Source organism: Pseudorca crassidens, chromosome 5 (assembly GCF_039906515.1).
Source record: "Pseudorca crassidens isolate mPseCra1 chromosome 5, mPseCra1.hap1, whole genome shotgun sequence".
NCBI classification, from domain to species: Eukaryota; Metazoa; Chordata; class Mammalia; order Artiodactyla; family Delphinidae; genus Pseudorca; species Pseudorca crassidens.
Genome location: NC_090300.1, coordinates 78,357,784 through 78,385,433, shown reverse-complemented (window position 1 = coordinate 78,385,433; position 27,650 = coordinate 78,357,784). Strand labels below are relative to the sequence as shown.

The 27,650-nt window shown below is 36.5% G+C and overlaps 2 protein-coding genes across 10 annotated transcripts in view; one reads left to right on the top strand and one right to left on the bottom strand.

Moving 5' to 3' along the window:
• The window catches only part of FYTTD1 (forty-two-three domain containing 1), a 32,393-nt gene extending 8,786 nt beyond the window's left edge, over window positions 1-23,607 (bottom strand). Inside the window, exons 1-7 of one of the 2 annotated variants that reach the window (XM_067738623.1) lie at window positions 23,395-23,607; window positions 18,664-18,792; window positions 9,729-9,877; window positions 4,048-4,160; window positions 2,207-2,303; window positions 1,722-1,783; window positions 128-202 (exon numbers count right to left, since the gene is read on the bottom strand). In XM_067738623.1, coding sequence (XP_067594724.1) covers window positions 128-202; window positions 1,722-1,783; window positions 2,207-2,303; window positions 4,048-4,160; window positions 9,729-9,877; window positions 18,664-18,792; window positions 23,395-23,497 — 728 coding nt within the window. In that variant the 5' untranslated portion in view covers window positions 23,498-23,607. The remainder of the gene's footprint in view (window positions 1-127; window positions 203-1,721; window positions 1,784-2,206; window positions 2,304-4,047; window positions 4,161-9,728; window positions 9,878-18,663; window positions 18,793-23,394) is intronic. The other variant, XM_067738624.1, reaches the window with a different exon arrangement.
• Window positions 23,608-23,734: 127 nt separating this feature from the next.
• The window catches only part of RUBCN (rubicon autophagy regulator), a 66,224-nt gene continuing 62,308 nt past the window's right edge, over window positions 23,735-27,650 (top strand). For 3 of the 8 annotated variants that reach the window (XM_067738596.1, XM_067738594.1, XM_067738595.1), the window contains exon 1: window positions 23,736-24,170. In XM_067738596.1, the coding sequence (XP_067594697.1) occupies window positions 23,844-24,170 (327 nt within the window). In that variant the 5' untranslated portion in view covers window positions 23,736-23,843. Of the gene's footprint in view, window positions 24,171-24,587; window positions 26,438-27,650 lie in introns of all 8 variants that reach the window. The other 5 variants (XM_067738602.1, XM_067738601.1, XM_067738597.1 and 2 more) reach the window with 3 other exon arrangements.

Genomic DNA, 27,650 nt, shown 5'->3' with positions numbered 1-27,650 from the left:
GTATTACTTTTTACCCTTGTCTCAGTTTATCCTAACATAACCATCATACTCTGAAGAAAAGTCAAATATTTCTCTATTATCTTATATAGAGAAGTTATAATTTTTGCAAAATCTAAAAAAGACTTACACTGGGCACTGCACTGCTCCTGGATTATCAATGGATACAGTCAAAATTCCTCCATTTGTGGTGGAAGTCCGCCACCTAGTTTCAAAAAACCAAAAATTTCATTAAAATGACAGTTTATGAATCCTATAGTGTATTCCACATTAAAACATACATTTTAAAGTAGCCATTACTTTTTCTTAGTTTTTTAGGATATACAGACACCTGGGCCCCACCATGATATAATTAATCAGCATCCTGGGTGTAAGAACTAGACACCTGAATTTATTAAATATTTTTCAGTGTAACAAATATATGCACATAAAAAAATCAAATAATACAGAAAGGCTTCTAATAAGAAACAACAGTCCTTTACCCCACTATTCTCCCTTTCTGCTCCCCAGAGGCAGCACTTTTAACCTTTCCTGTTTTTCCTGCTTGCTAGTTAGTTACTTCCAGTTCACTAAACAAAATGCATATGTAATACTATCTTGCTATGGTAAGGATTCAGCTCATTACACTATCCTCTAGTTTCTCTTCCTACCTCTAAACGTTTTGATGGCTATATCACTATTTTACTTCCATTATAACTTTAAATATACTAAAATCTCTTTTTTTAGTAGTGTCTCTTGACATTATCCCCTACCCACTTTGTATAAACGGACAGTAGCATCTCTAATTCCTTCCCTCCAGCTCTTCACCCATTTTGTACCTCTCACTTTTTATCAGCTTTACTTTTATATTTATGTTGGTCAAAATCTGACATTTATATCACACTGTTACCAAATTAAGTATTTTGTGCTTTCTTCTACAGATTGATTCTTAAAGTTCAAAACAAATAAGCTGCATTTACATTATTACAATTATGTAAATACTGTTTATTGCAGAAGCAAATATGTCATGATCATTATTTCCTTTCTTTTGGTTTCCAATGTCTGACTCCTGTGCAAAAGAATATTGCCAGCGTCAAGTTCAAATAGTTGCCTTTCTGACACGCCAATTGCTCAAAATCATGCCCATTATAGATGGCATCATATCTGGACAATGATCATGTTTTATATGCTCTGTTTTCACAGAAGTAGCCATAATTTTAAATGATTTAATTTTAAAACCTGATCATATTGATGGAGTGTTACAACTCACACTTGGGGAGTGCAATTCTAACAGACAAAAATACATTCTTGAAAAAAACCTTCACGGGGTTGGGAGGAAAAAACAATATGTGAAAAGAAAACATCCTATTGTTTTTAAAAATCTATAAATTTTCTAAAAGCGCTACTGGATTTTATTCTATTTATTCCCTGAATTGGTTCATTTGTATGAAAGTAGTTATAAAAAAATAAAGAGCTGTTTCATTAAAAAGGAATAAACAGGCGAGAAAAAAATTAAAATACAGAGTAATGTATTTGGTGCTAAAACTTACAATACTGACATGTGAAAATGAAAAAGGTTTTGGGGGAAAAACCAAAAACAACATAGGATTTATTTATTTCAGGCTCAATGGTTAATTCACTTTGGGTCTCATTTAATTTCTTTTCGACTGGGGTACAAAGTAATTTGGGTCACTACTATTCTGGGAGTTTTGAAATGACATCTTGAAAAACAAATTGAAACTTACTGACGAGTTCTCTTTGCTACTACATCGTCTAGCAGTTGTTCTGAGTTCAACTGGGCCTGAACCTGAAGGGAAAAAAAAAGCAGTAGATCCCATAGAAAGCAGAGGATCCCATAGAAAGCAGAGGATTTGAATCCAAAGAGCTACCCTGCTCTGTAACTTTATAACCCAGTGTGGTGTGTGAATGCAGGAGAGGGGCATGTGCCTATTCTAACAACACCTCTTTGTTCAGGTTCCTGTATCAGAACAAGTAGTAAAAAGTTTATTCCTAAATAACATGTTAAATTCTTATAAGACACTGCCACTGAGGACAACAAAAGAGAAAATAGAAACAAAAAAAGGAATTAATCTAATGTCATGTTCTCCATATTCTAAACCCAAACCCTACCTCAATCATGGGCCATGTCTATGATTGAGGATTACTAAAGGTGGATGTTCAGGATCCTTTGTTTGGGTAAAAAGAAAACACTACCAAGGGTTTTTTATACCTTCAGGCCTCTCCTGAAAAGAAAAGTTGCCTGACGAGTGTCTTTCTGATGACTTAATTTATTTCCACTCCTGGTAAAATTGGCTGGAATGTTATTTCTGCAACAAAAACACGTACACCATGAATAGTGTGGGCCACTTAACAACTTTCAAACATCTTGAAAAGATAAACAAAAATATTTAAATTCATAGGATGAAAATCTGAGGTACGCTAAACACAAAGACTCTGAATTATACCCTTGTTTACATGAAGCTATTGAGATCTGATTTACAAATACCTCCCTCTGTAGCAGACTACATAACAATGTGGTTAATTCTGACCTAATTTTTCTTACAAATATTCAACTGTCTAATATTCTGACATGTAAGGTCTCTTCTGAAGACACTGAAATAACATTTTTAATGCTACTTTCTAAATTTGGTAAAAGACATAAATGTACAGATTTATGAACAGGATTAGTACAAAGAAAAGCACACCTAGGCACATCATGGTCAAACCGCTGAAAACAAAAAATGAAGAGAAAATCTTGAAATATAACATCTTTTCCAATTTTCTCTCCTTCACTCAGAAACCTTCATATATTAATATAAATCACAAGAAACTTACACTATTCCACTGTTTGCTCTCTCCTGCTTAGAACATTGTAATCTTAATTATATGTTTGACTTGACTTTCACCAATTCCTTTCTAGTTTCTATAGAAAGTTGGTAAAACATGAGAAAACAAATTTTGTCTACTTATTTATTTTTATAAATAAATGTTTAACAGGTCACCTAATCTTACCTCCAAACTTATAGAAGCTCAAATGCAAAATTTCCCTGCCAGCCCAATTAACATGGGCTCATTAATGGTTCATGTAATTGACAAGCTCTTATTTGAGAAGTTTCCCTTTTCCAAAAAAGTACTCCGAAATGATTCCCAAAAGAAAAAGAGATGACAGTTGAATAAAGCTGCAATTGTAGCCATTCCACTTATACAAAAACTTCATTTCAGGGTTTTTTGCTTTGAATTATCTTCTATAAAAGATGAATAAAAGGCATTTGAAACTGAAATAATAAGAAAACTTTGCAGCCTGTCAACTACTTTATCCTCACAGAGAACAGAATACCATAACGATAGGCCACAATTTTTAAGTTTTGTTATACTTTTTTTTTTTTAATTTATTTATTTGGTTGTGCCAGGTCTTAGTTGGGCAGGTGGGCTCCTTAGTTGCAGCAGGCGGGCTCCTTAGTTGTGGCATGCAAACTCTGAGTTGCAGCATGCATATGGGATCTAGTTCCCTGACCAGGGATCAAACCCGGGTCCCATGCATTGACAGCGTGGAGTCTTAACCACTAAGCCACCAGGGAAGCCCTGTTATATCTTTTTTAAATTAATAGAAAAATAATTTCAGCTTACGAAGCATTCATGCAAAATTCTTTCAGGTTTGCTTTTCCCACAAATAACATACACTGCTTTATTAAGAGCCACTGAGACTATATAACAAATTCAGCTTTCAGAATTCTCAATTTTGAATAATTCTGGAAGAGGTGTTTTTACCAAAACGATCACCTTTTGCAATTTTACTCTATATGTCAAGAAAGAGAAAGACACAGAGTTATGCTTTTTTAAAACGTTTATAATCAGTTAAATTCATCAATAACACTGGTTCCAAGAGATAATGAAGCTATTACTGAATACTTCCATATTGGATTTTCAAACAGACATCCCAAATATCTGTCTTGAAAATGACTAGATACCTACAAACATCACTACAAATTCATTTCTTTGAACTCTCAGGGCAAGAAGTCCATCTTTATTTATGATGTATAACATAACACTGTCTTATATTTGAGTACTTACTTTCTATTTAACTGGTTAGGTCTCTTGAGAGCTGCAACTGGTTTTCTCTGTACTTCATTTTGTCTCAGAAGGTTTGCCTTCCTTTTTAACGCTGGAAAATATCGCTCTATATTCTTTCAGAAAGCAAGAAACTATGTTAATTAGATTGCTTTTTGCTCTATACCGTACTATAATAAACATTTCTGAGGCAGAATGGACAGGGACTGACCACTGCTTAGATGTACAGGTTGTGCTAAAACAACTTGAATATTTCCTGTCTAAGTGACGAAAAAGATAACTACATTACACTTAAAATACTTGCAACAAAAGAAGAATTCAAGCAGAAGAATGAATTTTTTTCTATTTTGGTTATGTTCAGTTTGAGGTATTCTGAGGGATGCACAGGTGGTGAGGAAACATGGCTCTGGAGCTCAAGAGAAGAACCCTCTAAAGAGCCAGAAATGTAAATTAGGGAATCTTTTATATAAATATGATTTTGATATCAAGTGAAGAGATAAGAGAGCCAAGATCCAAAACAAATGTGTGAGAAGGAAAAAGGGAGGTTGTGATAGCAAAGAAGTCTGAGTAGAAAAACAAGAATTAAGAAAACTCAATGTCATAGAAAATAAGCACAGGAAATGTCCACTTTTTCTCCCTCTACATATATAAATTCAGTCCATCATTAAAGCCTAATTCAGGTTTCCATATTTCCCATGAAGTCTTTTCTAAAGTCTCTGACAATATGGACTATATCTTTTATTTAATCTAGATTCTCTTATATTTTGAGAATCTGACAAGGGATTAATCTCCAAAATATACAAACAGCTCATGTAGCTCAATATCAAAAAAATAACCCAATCAATAACTGGGGGGAAGATCTAAATAGACATTCTCCAAAGAAGACATACAGATGGCCAAAAAGCACATGAAAAGATGCTCAACATCGCAAATTATTAGAGAAATGCAAATCAAAACTACAATGAGGTATCACCTCACACCAGTCAGAATGGCCATCATCAAAAAATCTACAAACAATAAATGCTGGAGCAGGTGTGGAGAAAAGGGAACCCTCCTGCACTGTTCGTGGGAATGTAAATTGATACAGCCACTATGGAGAACAGTATGGAGATTCCTTAAAAAACAAAAAATAAAACTACCATACGACCCAGCAATCCCACTACTGGGTATATAACCTGAGAAAACCATAATTCAAAAAGAGTCATGTACCACAATGTTCACTGCAGCTCTATTTACAATAGCCAGGACATGGAAGCAACGTAAATGTCCACTGACAGAGGAATGGATAAAGAAGATGTGGTATATATATACAATAGAATATTACTCAGCCATAAAAAGGAACAAAATAGTGCCATTTGCAGAGACATGGGTAGACCCAGAGACTGTCATACAGAGTGAAGTGAATCAGAAAAAGAAAAACAAACATCGTATAATATCCCTTATATGTGGAATCTAGAAGAATGGTACAGATGAACTTATCAGCAAAGCAGAAATAGAGTCCAGATGTAGAGAACAAACTTATGGTTACCAAGGAGGGGAAGGGGGGAATGGGACAAATTGGGAGATTGGGATTGACATATATACACCACTAAGTATAAAATAGATAACTAATGAGAACCTACTGTTTAGCACAGGGGACCTCTACTCAATGATCTGTGGTGACCTAAATGGGAAGGAAATCTAAAAAACAGTGGAGATATGTATACCTGTAACTGATTCACTTTACTGTACAGCAGAAACTAACACAACGTTGTAATGCAACTATACTCCAATAAAAGTTAAAAAAAAAAAGAATATGAGAAGTATCACATAAATATTGATTGACTAAAACCCACAAAAATTACAATAGTCTTCATTTTCATGAATGTTTGGAAAAGAAGTAAATGGAGGAATAAAGAATATTAAGAGTACAGAAGAAATGCTATGAAATCAAACTAATGATGGTCCATTCCGAGCTTTGTATTTTGTCTTTAATAAAAATACCAAGGCTCATTTTATAGGTAAATGTAAAAGTTCCTTCTATGATACTACTGTCACATGTTGTTTTCCTTCAAAATACCTGCCATATTATAATCATATAGTTATTTGTGTGATAAATTATTTAATATTTGAGTTCTCCATGAAGACAGGGATTTTCTATTGGGTTACTGCAGAATCCCTTGCGTCTAGGACATACTGAGTATTCAGTCAACATGAAGTAAATGATGAATACATGGACAAGAACTTTAACAATCCATTAATATATGGGGAATTTGTGTTCCATGAATCTAAGGTTTGTACATGTGTATAAAAGTGTTTATAAAAAATATCTAAGGATAAGTTTTTCTTACAGAATTTTGAGATAAAAATTATTCCTTGAAGGAAAGAAATTAAGGTAGTTTATTTTTAATGCTATTTATTAAAGTAATATTTACATACAATAAAATTTTAAGTGTACAGTTTGATGAAGTTGGGTAATTACATGTAATCATGGAACCACATCATAGTCAAGATATAAAACAGTACCCTTACCCTTAAAAGTTTCCCTGTGCCCCTTTCCAGTCAATTTCCTTCCCCCACCTGACTCTAACCCCAGGCAATGACTGATCTGTCACTATAGTTTAGCCTTTTCTACAATTTCAAATAAACAGAATCATAGTACATAGTGTTTTGTGTTTGTGTTCTTTTGCTTAGCATGATGTTTTGAGATGTACCCACACTGTCTTGCACATTAACATTTATTCCTTTTTTATTGCTGAACAGAATTCCATAGTATGAAGATAAGGTATTTATAAACTGTCAAAATCAGACAAAAGATCAAAACTACCCATTAGCAGAAGATAACTGCTATATATGCAGCAACAACAAAAATTTTTTAAGTTCACAGAAGTACTAAATGGTTTAGTATTATTAGTCAAGTTAAAAGTTCTACAAAACATAACATACCCTCAGTTTTAGGAAACTGTGAACCTAAAACAGAAAAGTTACAGTATTGACATTGACAAGGTTATATATTCCAGTAGAAGAATCCCTTACAAACTTTTACTTGGCAGATATTTTAAGCTGACTTTCTCTAAACAAAAGAAAATTCATTCTTAGAGACAACCGTTCCTCTCCAGGCATAGCCATTTGCTCTCTCAGTAATTACTAGTAATGTAAATGAGTATGCTATCTTTCCCACTTAGTAATTCACTTCATAGGTAAGAAAATGTACATTTTTATTGAAATAAAATCTCACTAATTCATATAAACTGTGGAAAGGAAGAGAAAAAGTAACAAAAAGTCTAATTGTGGTCAGGACTTTTTTTATGGTATAAAATTTCTAAGTATATGCAGCAATTCAAGGACAATTAACTTACTTAGGTAATTTCTTTAATGAATAGAAGAGGATGGTTTAAGTTACTTATATGTAAAAAAAAATTTTCTAAACTGCTAGAAAATGATCTGCTTCACAAGTACCACAGTCGATTCTGTTGAGACATTAATCTGTATTCAGGTTGAGAGAAAGGTTCTTAAGAAACAGCAAATTTCAAACCATACCTTTTCCAAAATCATTCAAACTTTAAATAAAAGGATCTCACAATTCAGCACATTCTCTTTCAATTTTCACTATTTTTAAACAACTCAAAAGACTACCACATGTGGTAACTTAAAATTTTTACTGGAGCAAGTTCTGTAATAAAGTTTTAGAGAATAGCTGCTGGTGATAGCAGAATTGAAAAGTTAAGGGGTGAAGACAGTTGTGGTTAACCAGAATACAGATACTTAAGACAATTTAAGAAATGAATGTCCTGAATTTTTGTATTAAAATATGTATTACTTTCATAATCAGAGAAACAAAAGGGGTTAAAAAACAGCAGGGTGGAACATTAAATTCCTTGGTGGCTCAGACTTACTAAACGTAAGAAGTTAAAGAAAAACCATTTGTGAAACTATTTTAAGTAATGCTTTATACAGCCAATTCAAAAATTACTCATTGAGATGTAATTAAAAATTCAGTTAAGATTTGAAAAGTAGTTAATTTATGGTGGGTAAATAATTGTAACTCTAATTAAAAGTATCAACTAGGGGAGATAGGTATCCACCCAAGAGAAATGAAAACCTGTGTCCATACAGACTTACAGGCAATGTTCACAGCAACATATTCACAATACCCAAAAAAGTGGAAAAAACCAAAATGTTGTCCATCAACTGGTGAATGGGTAAACAAAATATTCATACAATGAAATATTATTCACTAATAAAAAGAGATGAAGTACTGAGACATGCTACAACATGATGAACCTCAAAAGTATTATGGCTAAATGCCAGCCTACATACTATTGTATGACTCCATTTACAGGCATACCTCGGAGTTACTGGGGATTTGGTTCCAGACCACTGCAATAAAGCAAATATCACAATAAAGTGAGTCACATGAATTTTTGGTTTCCCACCATATATAAAAATTTATATTTATGCTATACTGTAGTCTATTAAGTGTGCCACAGCATTATGCCTAAAAAAACAACGTACATACCTTAATCTAAAAATGCTTTATTGCTAAAAATGCTACGCATCATCTCAGACTTCAGCGAGTTGTGATCTTTTTGCAATAGTACCATCAAAGATCACTGATCACCATAACAAATGTAATGATGAAAGAGTTTGAAATATTGCGAGAATTACCAAAATGTGACACAGAGACACAAAGTGAGCAAATGCTGTTGGAACAACGGCACCAACAGACTTGCTCAGTGCAGGGTTGCCAAAAATCTTCAATTTGTAAAAAGACGCAGTATCTGTGAAGCACAATAAAGTGAAGTACAATAAAACAAGGTATGCCTGTATATGAAATATGCCAGAAAGGCAAATTTATAAAATATCTACAGCAAGTAGATTAGTGGTTGCCTGGGGCATATCACAGGGTATGACTGTGAATGGACTTGAGATTTCTTTTTAGAGTGATAGAAATGTTCTAAAATTAATTATTGTGATGATTGTTCAACTCTATAAATTTTCTAAAATTCACTGAATTGTACACTTAAAACAAATGAATTTTATAGTATAAAATTATACGTCAATAACCTGTTAAAAACTGCAGACACACACTATCCCGTTAAAAACTGCACACACACACACACACACACACACACACACACAGGGAAAGTCAAGAACCTCTAAAAAAACTTATATTTGAGAATGTGGAAATTTAGGTATTCTTCATGAATGACAATAATTATTATTTAATTATTGAATTTTTTATATAAGCCCCAAAGTACTATATTAAAAAAACCCAAAATATTCAAATAAAATGCTCTCTCAAGCTCATTCACAGAAATATTAGTACGAATAAAGGAAAAGGGTTTCTTTCTCTTTTTTTAATTGAAGTATGGTTGATTTACATATTGTGTTCGTTTCAGGTGTAGAGCAAAGTGATTCAGTCATAAATATATATATATTTCAGATTATTTTCCATTATAGGTTATTATAAGATGCTGAATATAGTTCCCTGTGATAATACAGTAAATCCTTGTTGCTTATCTATTTTACGTATAGTAATTTGTATCTGTCAATCCCATACTCCTAATTTATCCCTCCCCCCTCTCCATCCCCTTTGGTAACTGTAAGTTTGTTTTCTATGTCTGTTGAGTCTGTTTCTGTTTTGAATACAGACTCATTTGTAAGGAAAAGAGTTTCTGACTCAGGATTAGCCATCATCCTACCTTGTCACTTAGAGGTGGTCGATTCATAGGACTAATTCCTTTTCGAATTCCAGTTGCTTTCCTAGCTGCAAGGCCAGTGATAACTCCATAAGGACGTCTCTTTCCAGGCATCACTCTTCCTCTACGGCTCAGACTATTCTTACCAAAACCTGGAGGAGAGGAGGAAAAAAAAAAAAATCAATCTAAGACTGCAACTGAGTGACACACAGGTCACAGGATATTCTATTTCTTAAGTAGGGTGGAGGATATGAGAGTTTTTTTCATTTATTATTATTCATATAATATTTCTTATATTATTATTATATTACTATTTATATAACTTCTTTAAAATTACATAAAATATTTCATTTTTAAAGAGGCAATAAGCTATTGGAAAGGGTTCTGCTGCTGTAATGGACTGCAAAGGACTAGAGGATTCTCACATTTCCCCCCAGCTATCCTCTCTTTGGCATTACTTTCTCAACAAACAGAACAGTCTCAACTTTCCCTGTGCAGCATGGTAGCCACTAACCACATGTGGTTATTGAGTACTTGAAATATGACTAGTCTGAATTGAGATGTAACAAAAGAATGTATAATATTTCATTAATAATTTTATATTAATCATATGTTAGAATGATATTTTAGATGTACTGGGTTAAATAAAATATATTATTAATATGTGGCTCATATTTTATTTGTTGGATGGCACTGATCCAGAGTGGAATCACTATCTCATCTCCTATTTTCTTACGATGTTGCAATCTGGCTTCTTTGTTTTCAGTCTTATTATATTCAAACTGCTTTTGCTAAAGTCTGCAGTAAACTCCAATGGATATATATTTTAATCTCTGCGGCATATGATATTACTGACTTTGCTTTTCCATTATGTATCTTACCTATTTAAATACTTATTTTCTAATTATGAAAAAGTAAACGTGCTCAGTACAGAAATCTTAAAAACATATAAAGTACAAATAAGAATATAAAAGCCACCACCATTAGCCCACCACTTAGAGACAACAACTACTAACATTTTATATTTTTCTAGTCTTTTACTTGTATACATACATCTCAAATTAACACTTTTAGTTTCAACTGTCTTTAAGCAACTCAAAAGACTATCACATGAGGTAATTCACAATTTTGTAGTACCATGTGCCCAGAAAATGGACTGAGTCAATCTTCCAGCAACCACATTTCACTACTCCATATACTACTTTGTAGTCTACATTAACACTGTATTGTGAATATTAATCCTATGTCTTTAATATTCATACTAATCATTTTAGTTACTTCTAATGTTACACTATTATAAATAACATTGCAATAACACTACAGATAACATTTTTATACACATCCATGATATTTCCTCAATATATAAATTTCCAAAGATCAAAATGCTGTATCAAAGAGTAAAGCAAATTCTAAAGGATTTTGATTCATATTGTAAAAAATCCCCTCCAGAATAACTATATTTATTTATATTCCCAGGAACATAAGGGTGCCACTTTTTCCGTATCATTGACAACTTTAAATATTATTGTTTTTAATCTTTATCATTTAGCGTTTGAGATTAAAAAAAAACAACTTGTATTTGGTAGTTTACTAGTAATAATGAACACTTTCCATGGGTTTTTTGACTATCTGTATTCTTCCATTCACAAACTATCATGTTCATAAACCAGTTTTCTAGGGTCAAGTTCTAATTTCCTTTGATGCTTTGATAGAAGAATTACTTTAAATTTATAATTAATTTATCAAGAATCGACATTTTACAATATTCAGGAACACGTTACATCTTTCCACTTATTCAAGTCTTCTTCTGTCACTAAATTGGCTCAGTAAAGTTTCAAGCTTTTCCTCCCATAGGTCCTGCACATTTCTTGTTAAGCTTATTACTAGGTATTTTATACATTTGTTGTCAATCACAAAAAAAGATCCCTTATCTATTAATAATCTTCATATTGTCATTCCTGGGATTACAGAAAGCTACTGAGGTTTTAATTAATAGCTTTTAATCAGCCATTCCACTGAATTCACTTATTAGTTCTAATAGTCTTTCAAATTATTTTCTTGGGATTTCTGAGTGACAATCATATTACCCACAAATGATACTACCTTCTTCCTTCCAATAATTATACCTCAAATTCTTTTACTTCTTAATGCAATGGCCAGAAATTCCAGAGAACTATGCTAAGTAACAATTGTGATATTGGGCATGCTTATCTTAATTCTAATTTGGGGGGGAATGTCTTTAGAATGGAATCCTGTATAATACTATACACCTGCAATGTGGTAACAGGTCTACCAACCTGTTTCATAGTCAAACTAAACAAAGTTAAAATAGTTTACTGTAGGATTTCTCAGGACTGTGTGTGATGAATCTCTTAAGCCATAATCATGTATATGTCACTGTCGAATTTATCTAATTCCATAATGCTTTTTTATGGTGTACCTACTTTGAGACCAGAATTCAACTAGACAGTTAGAAAAACCTGTTATGTTATGATGGTTGAACCATTTACCAATTTATTGCCTTTCAGCTCTCAATTCACTCTTTACTGTCCCACTTCTGTTACTGGAACATCTCTTACCAGCTGGCACGATGTTAAGCTTTGTCAGCAGAGGGCACTGGAGGGACTCTAGAAGAAGAAGGAGCTTCTCTTCTAAGTTCCAGTGTGCACCTCAAGGCTTGCTCCTGTGGCATAGGACACCCAGTGGCACTCATTATCCCTCCCCTGAAAGCTGAGACTATGGTGAGGCAAGAGAGGCGCCTAGGGCATAAAATCTGAGAATGAGTGACACCTTAAATATTAGGCCCTCGGTATCTATCTAGATCTAGTCCTAGGCATCACTCTAATTCTGGCCCTGCTCATCCTCCAGTGAATTAAAGCTGCATCACCCCTATAGATCACTTCCCAGTGAATTCCACCAGCACGGCAACTCAGTGTGGTAAGGAGTTCTTGTAGATTTGTTCCCTTTTTGGGTGCTCTGCCTCAGTACTAAAGGTGCTGATTTTACTTTTATAATCAGCAAAAAAGCAATAAAGATACAATTTTTTTAAATATTAGGATGAAATTATTGCTGTTCTATGTGTGATTCCCTTCTAGAATTGCAACCAAACAAAGATTAAGCATGTTGGGGAAACCTGTATATTCAAATTAAATCTACAACTACTTGCTATTTTTATTTGTATTAAATAATGAAGCAGCTACCACTGTGCTAGGCACTGTTCTGAGTACCTTAATTTAAATGAGTACTTGATGAAATTGACGCTAACATCTCAATTTTGCAAGTGAGCAAAGTGAGGCGAAGAACAGTGACTACCCAGAGGGCACAGTTAGAAAATGGCAGAGCCATGATCTAAGTGCAAGTCTGTGGCTCGAAAAATTGAGCATTTTCCAAACTGTTATATATAAAAATTAAAGAATAATAAAAGGTAGAATATAATCTATGGTACATTTCCAAAGAGAAAAACACAGCTATGACAGAAAAAGCAGGCTCTGAGCTAGGTATTACAAAACAGGCAAGATGTGAATAGGGAGAGAGGCATAAAGTGACAAGTACAAAGACATGGGCAACCACAGTGATTTGAGAGACAGTCTAGAGAAAAGGATAAGAAGTGAATGGAAAACTACAATGAGGTATCACCTCACACCAGTCAGAATCGCCATCATCAAAAAATCTACAAACAATAAATGCTGGAGAGGGTGTGGAGAAAAGGGAACCCTCTTGCACTGTTGGTGGGAATGTAAATCGATACAGCCACTATGGAGAACAGTATGAAGGTTCCTTAAAAAACTAAAAATAGAACTACCATACGATCCAGCAATCCCACTACTGGGCATATACTCTGAGAAAACCATAATTCAAAAAGCGTCATGTACCAAAATGTTCATTGCAGCTCTATTTACAATAGCCAGGACATAGAAGAAACCTAAATGTCCATCGACAGATGAATGGATAAAGAAGATATGGCACATATATACAATGGAATATTACTCAGCCATAAAAAGAAACTGAGTTATTTGTAGTGAGGTGGATGGACCTAGAGTCTGTCATACAGAGTGAAGTAAGTCAGAAAGAAGAAAACAAATACTGTATGCTAACACATATATATGGAATCTAAAAAAAATGGTCATGAAGAACCTAGGGGCAGGATGGGAATAAAGAAGCAGACCTACTAGAGAATGGACTTGAGGTCACGGGGAGGGGGAAGGTTAAGCTGGGACAAAGTGAGAGAGTGGCATGGACATATATACACTACCAAATGTAAAACCGATAGCTAGTGGGAAGCAGCCGCATAGCACAGGAGGATCAGCTTGGTGCTTTGTGACCACCTAGAGGGGTGGGATAGGGAGTGTGTGAGGGAGGGAGATGCAAGAGGGAAGAGATATGGGGATATATGTATATGCATAGCTGATTCACTTTGTTATAAAGCAGAAACTAACACACCATTGTAAACCAATTATATGCCAATAAAGATGAAAAAAAAAAAGACTATACTTGAAAGGGAACTGAGGGGGGGCTCGCCGAATTCATGATCAGATTATAACAGTCTAGAAGCGGTATGTTATACTGAATGGAAGAAAGAGAGAGAAGGCAGTGAAACCATTTCAGATGCTATCGCAACACTCAAACACAACATGATAAGGGACTGGGAAAGGAACAAAGAAATTTGAACGTATTCCAAAAGAATGAATGAATTAGTAGAACAAAGAGAAAGTTTAAAGAGAGGAGGAGTCCATTATTATACCAAAGTTGGAGGCATAGACGAAAAAGACTCATGAGAAAATCTCATTAACAAGAATAAAAGGGGAGGGAGAGGGAAGGATTGGGAGTTTGGGATTAGCAGATACAAACTAGTATATATATAGGATGGATAAACAACAAGGTCCTACTGTATAGCACAGGGAACTATATTCAATATCCTATAATAAACCATAATGGAAAGAATATGAAAAAGAATTTATCCATCTATAACTGAGTCACTTTGCTGTACAGAAGCAATTAACACAGCCTTGTAAATCAACTATACTTCAATAAAATTAAAAAAAAAAACAAGAATAAAAGGAGACAAGTATGGGATAGAATTCTATTCCTGGGCGCCTTCTATTTCTGACTGTTATAGTCATTGTTCCCATACTCATCACCCGTTCTACCATCTTTTTTTTTTTTTTTGCGGTACGCGGGCCTCTCACTGTTGTGGTCTCTCCCATCGCGGAGCACAGGCTCCGGACGCGCAGGCTCAGCGGCCATGGCTCACAGGCCCAGCCACTCCACGGCATGTGGGATCTTCCTGCACCGGGGCACGAACCCGTGTCCCCTGCATCGGCAGGCAGACTCTCAACCACTGCGCCACCAGGGAAGCCCTGTTCTACCATCTTTTCTTTCTTTCCTTCCAGTGGCTTCTTATCCTCTACCTTCTAACAAGCCTAGATCATCCCTTCCTCCTTCCTCCTTTTCTATCTTTGAACAAACTTCACTAGCTCTATCTCAGTTTTAGCAATGGTTGTATTTTTCACGCTGTCACTGTCATGTTTCATGCAATAGTCTTTTCTTGGTTTTCATCCAATCAGCCCCTTTAGAAAGTTCTCGTCTTTCTAGAGTACCTTCATTCTCATTACTTCAACTACTACCTCTATGAAGGTCCTTTCACATTTTCAGCTCCACCAGAGCAGCAGTTTAACACTACTAGCCATGTATGAGAAGGACATATGGAGCTTAAAAGAAAAAAAACCCAAACAAACCCAGGCCCTACTTCTGCAGATTCTGGTTCAGTAGCAATGGAGTGCAGCCAGAGCATCAGTCTAATTTATAAAGCTCCACAGATGCAACCAATGTTGAGAACAACTAAAACTAGACACATGAATTTTCATCTTTCCTTTGAATCGTTAGCCCAATCCCTTCATGAATTTCTTTCACACACACATCAAGCTGCCTAAATAATTTCTGTAGTCTGATCACTTACACGAAGGTTTGAGGGATTTTCTGGGAAATATCATATCACAGAGTGTATGCAATCATATTACTGGCTCCTTTTAAAGAAGCATACAACTATTTCTCTGTCTCCTCTACCTCTAAAAGAAATAGCATCCTCAAACTTTTTGGTCTCAGGACCTCTTTATACTCTTAAAAATTATTGAGGACCCCAAAGAGTTTTTGTTTCTGGTATTTCTGATATATAGGGTTTATGTTTACTGCTATTTACCACACTACAAATGAAAACTAAGACATTTAAAAACTATTTGTTATTTTATTAAAACAACAATAAACTCACAACATGTAGGGCAAATAACATTTTTAATGAAAAATAATTACTGTATTCCTAAACAAACAAAAATATCTAATAGGAAGAGTAGCATTGATTTGCATTTTTGCAAATCTCTTTAGTGTGTGGCTTAATAGGAGATAGCTAGATTCGCATTTCTGCTTCTGCTTCCAATATGTTTTATTTATCACATGTCATGTAGACTTTGGAAAGTCCACTGTACATTTATGAGAGAATAAGACTGAAAACACAATGTCTTAGTATTATAGAAATAGTTTTGACCATGTGAACCCCTTGAGTCTTGGGGATTCCCCAGGATCTCTGGACTTTGAGAACTGCTGTTGTATAGTATTCCATCCCTGAAAGACATTTAGGTTGTTTGTACAACTATGTATTGAATGACTAAATTATATTTCAGGTACAGAATTAGGAAGACTTTATTCACTTGTCTGTTCAGCCGTCAAAAATAAATTATTGAGGGACTCCTCTGGTGGTCCAGCAGTTAAAGTTCTACACTCCCAATGCAGGGGGCCCGGATTCGACTCCTGGTCAGGGAAACTGGATCTCGCATGCCACAAGTACAAGCCCGCATGCCACGACTAAAGATCCTGCACACGGCAAAGAAGATCCCGTGGGCCGCAACTAAGAACCGGTGCAGCCAAATAAATAAATAATTTTAAAATAAATAAATAAATAAATATTATTTGCTAAGGGCTCTCTGTGCTACTTATTCCCTTACCTCAAGCTAACATCCTCACTGACATTATAACGTGGAAATCTTAACTTTTACAAACCAATTAGAGCTTAAGAAAATCCCATACCTCTCTGAACATTCAGTGACAGCAGCAGCTGTTCTATTTTAGGCCCTGACACATGTAAGTGGAGAACATACAAGCGCAATTTCAATCTTAGAAAATCCTAAGCTGCCACTGGGTATCCTTTAACTCAAGGCTCAGATTATAACCCCTGTAAAAGGAAAGCTTTTCTGATCCTTCATGAATCAGATCCTATTTCACCTTATGCATTAAATCACCACTAATTTTCTTAGGACAAAATCCCTATCTAAAATCCTGTAGTACAATCAGAATTTCTCTTATGATATGTCTTAACTCTATGTTTTCTACCTTATCTCTGTTACTAGAAATTCCTTGAAGTAAAAGAGTGCATCTTTACATACCCTGACAACCTGGTCAGTTCAGAGCATTTATCAGGTATTTAACAAACGATTAGCATAAATAAATATATTTCTGGCTTCTATGAACTCTGAAATTATTTTAAAACAAATCATATATAAAATATGGTATGTTGAGCAACATTTATAAGAAACCTTTAAATATAAATCACTGGAATTAAATATTAATTTTCTATAGCTAAATACCTATTACAAGATTTACTTACTTGGGTTCAGCTATCCCAGGAATTACTAGGGAAGAATAAATTCTTCTGCAGGGTCTATTCTTAGTTACAGGCATATGTTAAGGATATGTTGGTATATTAGCTGTTAAACATAGGATTAATTATGTTCAACCTATTGGAGATTATTTTCTATGGTTTTTAACATATAGGATAAAAATCAACTTAGGAATTAGTTTATCAAACATTTTTTCACATGTGTAAAAAAGATCTAGAGTTTAAAAAATCTGAACAAATGTTTATTCTAAAATGCTGATGTGGGCTTCCCTGGTGGCGCAGTGGTTGAGAGTCCACCTGCTGATGCAGGGGACACGGGTTCGTGCCCCAGTCCGGGAAGATCCCACATGCCGCGGAGCGGCTAGGCCCGTAAACCATGGGCGCTGAGCCTGCGCGTCCGGAGCCTGCGCTCCGCAACAAGAGAGGCCACAACAGTGAGAGGCCCGCGTACCGCAAAAAAATAAATAAATAAATTAATTAATTAAATGCTGATGTAACTGCTAAAAAAGTTAATGAGTCACATATAATTAATAGTATTCAGTTACTGCCTTAAGTCTATTTTGGAACAAAATGTTATAAATAAATAACCTTCCAGATTACCAAAAATAACTATATATGTGGAGTTCCAAGATCATTAGACCATATCTAAACCATTCAATTCTGTGTTACCTCTGGAGGATTTAACAAATCCTAAAGGTCCTGGATGATAAGATAAATAATCTAGAGGTCATTTTCTATGCAGAATAGTAGTCTCCACATATTTATAAAAGGTTTTCATACAGAAACCTGTTTCCTATAACTCTATAGAATTAACAGGAAGGCATGATTTAATTCAAATTAAGAGAATTTTCTAGTAAACAGTGCTGTCTCCAATAATGGAATAAGTTATGTTGTGGTATGCTCTTTCACTGAATATATTTAAGCTGGAGTTACATAGTCATCCATCAGACAAAACTCTAACTGTGAAGGAGATTAAGACTTCATGATATGTAAGATCCTTTATAAATCTATAGTCCTAAATATAATAAAGACTTTATATACTGAGGTTACTTTAAAATGACTTAATGTTTTTAAGAAATAGTGTTATCACCTATTTAAGGAAACCTGAATTTTTACCAGATTGTAAGATTAAACAAAACTCTGAGAGAAGGAAAAATACACATCACAAAGGGTACTGATATACTTCCTCCACGCTTTAAGTATGTATCAAAGGTAGTATACTATGAACCCAAAAATAACGGCTCTTTATTAAAGCTTACTTGCAAAACTTACCAGAGTTCTGTTGAATTCCCCATCTTACTCTCATCCTGAATTGCCGGGCACCACTTTGCTGGAGTCTTCTATTTAGTCTTGGGAAATTCTGTTTCTTTCCTTCCTTTCGATTCAATTTGATGATATCATCTGTGATAGACGAAATGTGATGATTACCTTCATTTTAACGTAATGACTCAATTACTCAGTCTCATTTTCTAGTTGATAAGATTTCCTATGTCCCTAACTTCTTTTCTACTTTGAAAGCACTTTGATAAGTGGATAATAATGATATGAACATAAAAGCTCAAATCAGCCAATATATTTGGAGCAATGAACAATGGTTTTGTAGGAAAAGTTGAAGTCAATAGCCCAAAGCAGAGCTACCAACTAATGAAGATTTCTGTTATTCATAGTATTTCTTTCCCTAATAAATATAAATGAGCAAAAACCTGTTTACAAAAATTACTCATACTTACTTTCCATAATCACAGAAGTCTCCAGTTTTTAAAGATGACCACCTTTCAATAAAACCATTGGCAGTCAAAAAATAAATCATTCAAAGACTAAATTTCTAAGTTCACCTAAATTCAGCAAATATTTATTGAGTATATACTATGTGCAGTGAATATATGTGGTAGGCTGTGCTGTAACAGAAACAAACAAAAGTAAAATATGATCCCTATTCTCAGTAAGTTTAAAATTAATGATGGAAACAGTCATGTAACTAGTAAACAAAAAATTAAACAAGTACCATAATAAAGGTATAGTGCAAAAAGAAAATACTGTTGGTTCTTTGCTCATTTAGCAAAGCAATTCAGGGTTACCTTAATTTTCTTTCTACACTGTTCTCTCTCTCTCTCTCCCTTTTTTTGGCCGTGCTGCACGGCACGCAGGATTGTAGGATCTTAGTTCCCCAATGACCAGGGATCAAACCCGTGCCCTCTGCAGTGGAAGCGTGGAGTCCTAACCACTGGACCACCAGGGAATTCCCTCTACACTGTTCTAAGTCTTATTATTTCCCAAAACACTTCCAGACTGTCCCAAGGTAATTCACAAACATCACATTGCTCTGATACCACAACAGAACAATGTCAAGATCAGAAAACTAAGTGTACTCCAGATCCCTATTTACATCTGTTTAAAGGAGATTACTAGAAGACAAAAAATACTCATTTAAGAATATCCAAACACTTTCTCCAAAGTTCCAACTCCAATATTAATTTTGCTGACTGAAAACACAGTAAACCAAATAAATTGAACATCAACAACTTCTTAATAAAATTAACAAAACTAACCTCAGTTTTTTTTTCCAAACTACTCTAAATACAAATAATCTAACAACTATATCAATGTAACTAGTCTTTTCTGAAGTCAAAGAAGGAAATATAGATTACAGGGATCCTTTCTTATATATTACTACTCTACCTCACTAATCTCTAATCTTTTAAAAAATTTATTTATTTATTTATTTATGTCTGCAGTGGGTCTTCGTTGCTGCTTGTGGGCTTTTTCTAGTTGCTGCAAGTGGGGGCTACTCTTCGTTGAGGTGCACCAATCTCTAATCTTTAAGACTCTAAACTACATTTAAATATTCATAGAAAATAATTCAAATCCCTTCAAAGTAGTTTGTTATCTTGAGATCCATCATTCAGCTACAAAAAAGTTCATCAAAGTTAGACACTCAAGAACAGTTTTTTACAAAATACAAAGATTTCACAAATATCAGAGCCATGAACATGTTAAATTCTCAGTAAGCAGAAAGGGAATAGTTAGACACCACTTTCAAAACACTACTTTCCTCTAACAGGGTGCTACTTATTCTTCACCAGAAGTCTGAGATCTCAGAGCCATTAGAGTACCCCCCAAAAATGAACTTGGTCTGGGGAACCACAAAATAAAAAAAGGCAGAGTATAATTTTGACTAACCAGGCTGATTTAAAAACAGAGCATTATAGAGTATAAACATAACTAAAAATTAAAAGTAGAAAAGCATATCAAACATAATATTATGTTTTCTATTTAAACATTTTATTATCTAAATCCTCAAGTTAAAAGGAGCTACCATGACAGAGAGGATTCTTCCAATCTAAAAGAAGATAATGGCTTTCTCCTAATCAAGGAGTAGACAGGGTAGGTAGGCATCAGAAATTAAAAAAAAAATCCACTATGAGCTACTTTTATAAAAAACTAGGGGTATACACGTGATAACAGTAACAGTAATAGTAGTAACTGAGTACTAATAGGATTGTTCTGAAAACATGTATTCATTCAATTCTCACAATAATTCTATGAAATAACTATTATAATACCCATTTTCAAACTAAGATACTGAGGGACTTCCCTGGTGGTCCAGCGGTTAAGACTCTGTGTTCCCAAGGCAGGGAACCCGGGCTCCATCCTTGGTCAGGGAACTAGATCCCTCACACCGCAACTAAGAGCCCGCATGCCGCAACTAAAGGATCCCCGCATGCTGCAACTAAAGATCTGGCACACAGCAACGAAGACCCCGTGTGCCACAACTAAGACCTGGCACAGCCAAAGAAAGAAAGAAAGAAATTTCTTTTTTTTAAATTAAGAAATTGAGCCACAATGAGGCCAGCTATTGGTAACCTTGGTAGATAATTCCATATGAATATTCACATAAACCTGATAGAGTCACAATTAAAAACAAAACAAAAAATTAGATTCTAAAACCTATGCACACTGGATAAAATGAGATATTCACAAAGCATAATAATTGCCTAAAATACCTCTCTCTTCATCACATCTCTGTAAAATTCTCACTAAAACAAAACAAAGCACCTAAAAAAAAAAGGGCACCTGACAGAATGCTGTATGTTCTTAAGGGAGAAGAGAGACCAATCTCTTTTAGCTATCCGCTGCACTTCACTTCTATCTTCAAAGAGAATTATCCCTCAGTTTTCTTCATTTGAACATCCTAATCACTGAACAAAATACATACAAAATCTTAGAAACTTAAGAAATGTAATGCTTATGACACTACATGGTTAACACTTCCTACATCTAGAGCTTGGTGCTCTAGAACCAGACTGAAATCCTGACTCCATCACTTACTTGCTGTATGACTGTGGGCAAGTTACTTAATTTCTCTATGCCTCAGGTTTTGTAAAATGGGAATAACAACAACGGCTTATACAGTCTGTGTGTGTATATATGTAAATATGGTGCTTACTGTGTACCAGGTACTGTTCTGAGCAGTTTACATTTGCGTATTGACTTATTTAATACTTACAGCAACCCTCTGAGGTAATATCTCACCTTTTTACAGATGAGGCACTGAGAAGCAATTTGCCCAAGATCAAATGGCTAATAAGTGTCTGAAGCACGATTTGAACTGAGACAGTCTGGGATTCAGGATTCCATGCATGCTCATTATCATTAGGAGTAAGTACCTCATAGGGTTATTATCGGGATAATTTAACACATATAAAATGCTTAGTCCAGTGCTTGGCAAGTAGTAAGCACTCAATAAATATTCATTATTATATTTTTTCTTGGCTTTAATTCAAAAGATTTCTCATTTCTCATTTCTTTAGAGGTCACTACTGACTAGCAGTAGTAGGCAAGACTTGAGGCCAAACCTATGATTTCTGATGATTTGCTTAATTCACATCTTGGGTTCTAACTTAAGACAAACACAGAAACCAAGAGGTCTTGACTTTTGACTACGAACTTTGCAGAAAAACCACAACAAGAAAGAAAAATATCGTCCTCGGAAAAGTTACACCTCTGTATCCCCTAGTCGGGTACTTTTCAAATATCCGAAAAATTGTAGGCCTGAGGCAGAGCTAACCACATTTAATACCAAAACCTGAATCCCGACAAAAACGGAATTACTTTTAAACCAACCAAGCCAAACAGAGACTAGTCCCTCAGTGGTGTTAGGTCTGAATTTTTAATTGAATCGCCAATCTCCCTGCTTTTTACCTAATCGTCACCAAACCACCCCACTCTTTTAGATCCTATGCTTTACTTGGCTTCCCATCAAACCCTCCTTCGGTTTTCGCTTCGTTTTTTTCTAATTTGCTACCTTGAAGGACTCGATGAGGAGACTGTGCTTTTCTAGGCACCGCCTAATACACCACCATCCCACGAAGTCCTTCCTAACTATCTTTTCTTTCTGTCAAGCGCCCCGGCCCCGCGGTGGCCCGGCCGTCTGGAGCCCGTCAGAAACAGCCAACTCTCGGGGCGCCTTGACGCTTCTGTGCGGCGCCAGGCGCAGGCCCGGGCGCATAAAACGCCCAACCAGCCCTTCTCGGGAACCACGGATTTAACCGAACCCGCCGGGCTCTCAAAGAGCTTCCTCAGAAAGGACGGCTCCGTCCGACCCTCGCCCTCGCCCCACGATAACGCCCACCGCGCACAAGCCTGAGGTGAAACCCGCGGAGTTTTCCTCACAAAGAGCCGGGGTCACCCGCGAGCACTGGCTACACTTTGGGGGGGGGGCGGAAACAGGATCCGCACTCCTCTGCCTTCCCAACCTCCCGGCCCGAAGCGCCCCCCGTCCCCTCAGACACAGCCCCGCCGAGGAGACGCCCGAGGCCCTCGGGCTCGATCCTGACTCCAGAAAGCGCTCCCCCCGTCCCCACCGGCCCCCACTTGGTTCCGCCCACCCGTAAGAAAACTCTATCGACAACTGCGGCCAACCGCCCCTTCCCCCACAAACCGCGGTACTTGGTTCCACCCACACCTCCTCCCACTCCAACTCGGTGCGACTCGGCTCCTCACCCAAAGACATATCAATTTTGTCCAGGTTTTCATTGCTGCGGGCTTTCGGCGGCGGCGGCGGTGTCGCGGTGGCTCCCATTAACCGGGTACCAAACCGGTTCATAGCTGGAAACGTCGCGCTGGAACAGTCAGCGAAGAAGGCCAGGGGCTGAGGCCTGCCACCTCCCACTCACGCACGCAGACTAGCCGCACCGACGGAACGCGCACGCGTGCTGGCTGCGTCCTCTCCCACCCGCGGCGGAGGGCTGGAGGAGGAACCAAGAGACGAGCGGCTGGCGAGAGTGGCCCCAGGCCCCGGACTCGCCCCTAGCGCCTCTTGCCGGACCGGAGGAAACATTGCACCCGCTGCTCTGGCCGCTCTCGAGGGGCCGCTGTTTTAGCAGTTAGCCTTTCCGCCCAAATTATGCTGGACCCTGAACACATCAGAATCACATGCCTTAAATGAGATCATGTTCCTCCGTGCCCTTCGAGTCCCTCCTGCTCCAGAAAGGCCCCCTAAGCTTTGGTACACACGAACATTTCACACCCCACTGCAGCGCAGCCCCAGAGGCTGCGAGCGTGGACTGCAGAATCTGCGCCCCAGCTCCCCTCTTCATCGCCAGCACGCGGAGCGACACGTCCGGACGCAAAGCAGAGGCTGCACTGATACTTCTTGCGTCAGCATACTAATAAAAGTAAATGTTAACGTTTCCCGTATCTGTACCACTTCTCAGCCGGCGCTCTCAAAACATTTTGCACGGTACCTTATTAAGACATCACCTTCCCTCGGGAGAGCGGTAAGTACCTCTGCTTATTTGGCTGCATTTTTCTCTAATTCACTTGCGTTGGGAATTGATAAGGGGATTCATTTTCTTTCTAATCATCCCTATGGGAAAACTTATTAATATTTGATGAATTCCTGCATAGTAACTTTTTTTTCCTGTTAACAAAACCTGATATTCTCTCTTTCTGACCTCCTTCTGCTCCAGATAACTGCGCTTGTGTGGAAGCATTTAGGTTATATTATCCTCATAGCAGCTTAAACTAAGACATTTGCATCTAAGAAAAAATTAGGGGCAGGTATTCTGTTCATTTAGAAATCTCTGCCACCTTCCCCCTCTGCACTTCCTAAAATTTCTCTTTGCATAGAAACGAACTAGTGACCGAAAGTATCTCAAACCCACAATAGCCTATACTTTATTTTTTTCCCCAAGACAAAAATACAACCATATGAGAAGAGTGAATCAGCTGAAGAGGCACCTATGAAGGGATGCAAGAAACTTAAATGGTGGAGGAAGTTTTGGACTCAAAAAGACCCATGAACAATATTCAGCATGTCAAGGAGAGTATCATGCATGCTCTTAGCACAAAGTGCTTGATTTTATTACTGTTCCACTCTGCAGCTGCCACCCCTTTCCCAACTGCTAAGAACGAGGGAACTGGATTGTAGAGAAGTACAAGAGAGACCTAGGTTTTATTGAGTGAGTGGTTTCACTCACTTCAGTCATTCACCTTGTGAACTTGGGAGAGTGTCTGGGCCTCATAATCATTTTCAAAACAAGAAGTAGTTATACTAAATATATATTACACTTAATTATTTCTAAGATTCCTTACAGTTCTAAAATCTTCTAAGCACAAAACATTTCTCTACATACTATCCTTCTCTCACTAGAAATAACTTCTGCAATCTCTACTTATTTGAAGGAGCAAACTACAGGGAGGAACATTGGATTAAGTTCTTAATTTTATGGAAGAAAATTAATGCATTTAGAGTTTGGATACATTTTATACTTCAGGCAGTATAGGACAGATAATAAAAATCCCAAATGTGCAAAATCCTTCCCACATCAATTTATAAAAATTCCCTTTTATCCTGGTCTTCTCCCCAAAACTGAAGCCCCATACCAAATCTCCTTAGCTCTAGAGGGAACATGCTCCAAGGTTTCATGAAACAATCCTAGCTGTTGTATTTCAGACTTTCAGATTTCTCCAAGGGCTGAGGGTCTCAGAGTCTAAGAGCACCCTGATTCCAAAGGGAAAAACAAGAAAACAAAGAGGCACTGGAGTTAAGGATAGGTCAGCCACACACAAAACAATACAAAGCAAAAGAGCAACCTGAGACACACAGCAACAGTGAAGAGGGAGAAAAGCCAAGAAATCAGAACTGGGGCTTGTCCAAGAAGTTGACCAGTCAGCTACAGGGCTGGAGTTAAAAGGTCAACCCTGCAATTTTCCGGGGCACGAGAGGCAGCTATTCATTTAATCCTATATTCATTGAGCACCAGGCATTGTAATAGGCCCTGGGGATAAAATGGTGAGCAAGATGGATGCTGTCCCTATCTTCACATAGCCTGCAAAGCAAAAAACGTTTTCTGAGCGTGTACTGTGAATAAGGTACTGTGCTGGACACTGAGTGGACAGCCTTTGTCTTCAATTCATCAGCTTCGTCTAAGTCAAAATAAACATAGAATTCAAGCAGCTGCCCTTTCTGGAGGCTTGATTTCATACAATGTAGATCAGACAACATCTAGGATTGCCAGATAAAATACAGGACCAGTTAAATATGAATTTCAGATAAACAATGAACAATTGTTTAGTATAAGTTTTGTCCCAGGTTTCAGATAAACAGGAATTTTTTTTTTTTTTTTTTTGCCACAGAATATCGCATGTAATTTTTTTTTTTTTTTTGCAGTATGCGGGCCTCTCACTGTTGTGGCCTCTCCCGCTGTGGAGCACAGGCTCCGGATGCGCAGGCTCAGCAGCCATGGCTCACGGGCCCAGCCGCTCCGCGGCATGTGGGATCTTCCTGGACCGGGGCACGAACCCGTGTCCCCTGCATCGACAGGCAGACTCTCAACCACTGCGCCACCAGGGAAGCCCCACATGTAATATTTAGGATGTATTTATACTAAACAATTATTTGTTGTTTATCTGAAAGTAAAATTTAACTGGAGTCATATTTTTATTTGCTAAATCTGGCAACCTTAACAACACCATACTTTTCTATTAACGTGTTCCAGCTCTCTTTTCACAGTGTGCATAGAGATCTATATTCTCTTCAAAGGTAAGCACAACTCATATATTTAACCCTTAACTTGATTAGTTTGATATATCTTTTAAGTCCCCCCCTTTTTTCAGCTTTATTGAGGTATAAATGACAGACAATAAAAGACACATACTTAAAGTGTGCAGTTTATACAGGTGTGAAATATATACCTGTGAAAATACCGCCATAATCAGGATAATAAATATTATCATCCCCAAAAGTTTTCCTGTGCTCCTGTGTAATTCCTCCCCCCAACCTCAACCTAAGTAAGCAACCACTGATGTTTTCTGTCACTATAGATTAATTTGCATTTTTTAGAATTTTATATAAATGGAATCATACAGTATATACTCTTTTTTGTATCTGGATTGTTTCACTCAGCATAATTGTTTCAAATCTGTATGCCTTGTATTATTTTTCTTGCCTTATTACACCGACTGGGGACTCCAGTACCATGTTAAACAGGAATGGTGAAAGTGGACATCTTTGACTAGTTCCCAACCCCAGGGGGAAAGCATTCAGTCTTTCACCATTAAGTATGATGTTAGATTTTTTTGTTGATGCCCTTTATCAGGTTGAGGAAGTTCCCTTCTACTGGTTTGCTGAGAGTTTTAGTTATGAGTGAATGTTGAATTTTATCTAATGCTTTTTCTGCATCTGAGATGACCAAATGGTTTTTCTTTTTAAATTTATTAATATGGTAAATTATACTGGCTGGTTTTCAAATGTTGAACCACCCTTGCATTTCTAGGATAAACCTACTTGGTCATGGTATATTATCCTTTTTATATATTATTGGATTTGGTTTGCTAATATTTTGTCAAGGATATTGTTTCTTTTTTCATGAGTGATATTGATGTGTGATTTCCTTTTCTTGTAATGTCTGTGCCTGATTTTGGTATCAGCTCTTATGCTTTTCAGAAGAGTATTTTTAGAATTCGTATGTTGATGTAATTTGTATTACAGTGGAATAGTAAGGGAGCTAGGTATAATTTGTATTATATGTGGTTATAGTATGTATTAGGTATGACTACTATTATTATACCTAACTCCCTTAAGCTACTTGTATGTACAGTACAGTTTTTCTTCTATTTTCTGCTCAATTCTTTTCATTACCCCCTTTGCCACTGTTTTCTGCTGTGGTAGCTTTTCTTGCCACCTTGCTACAGCTTCCTCTTTCTCTTTTATGTTGCCCTTTTCTTTTGTTTTAAGTGTTTATAGCTGTTCTAGT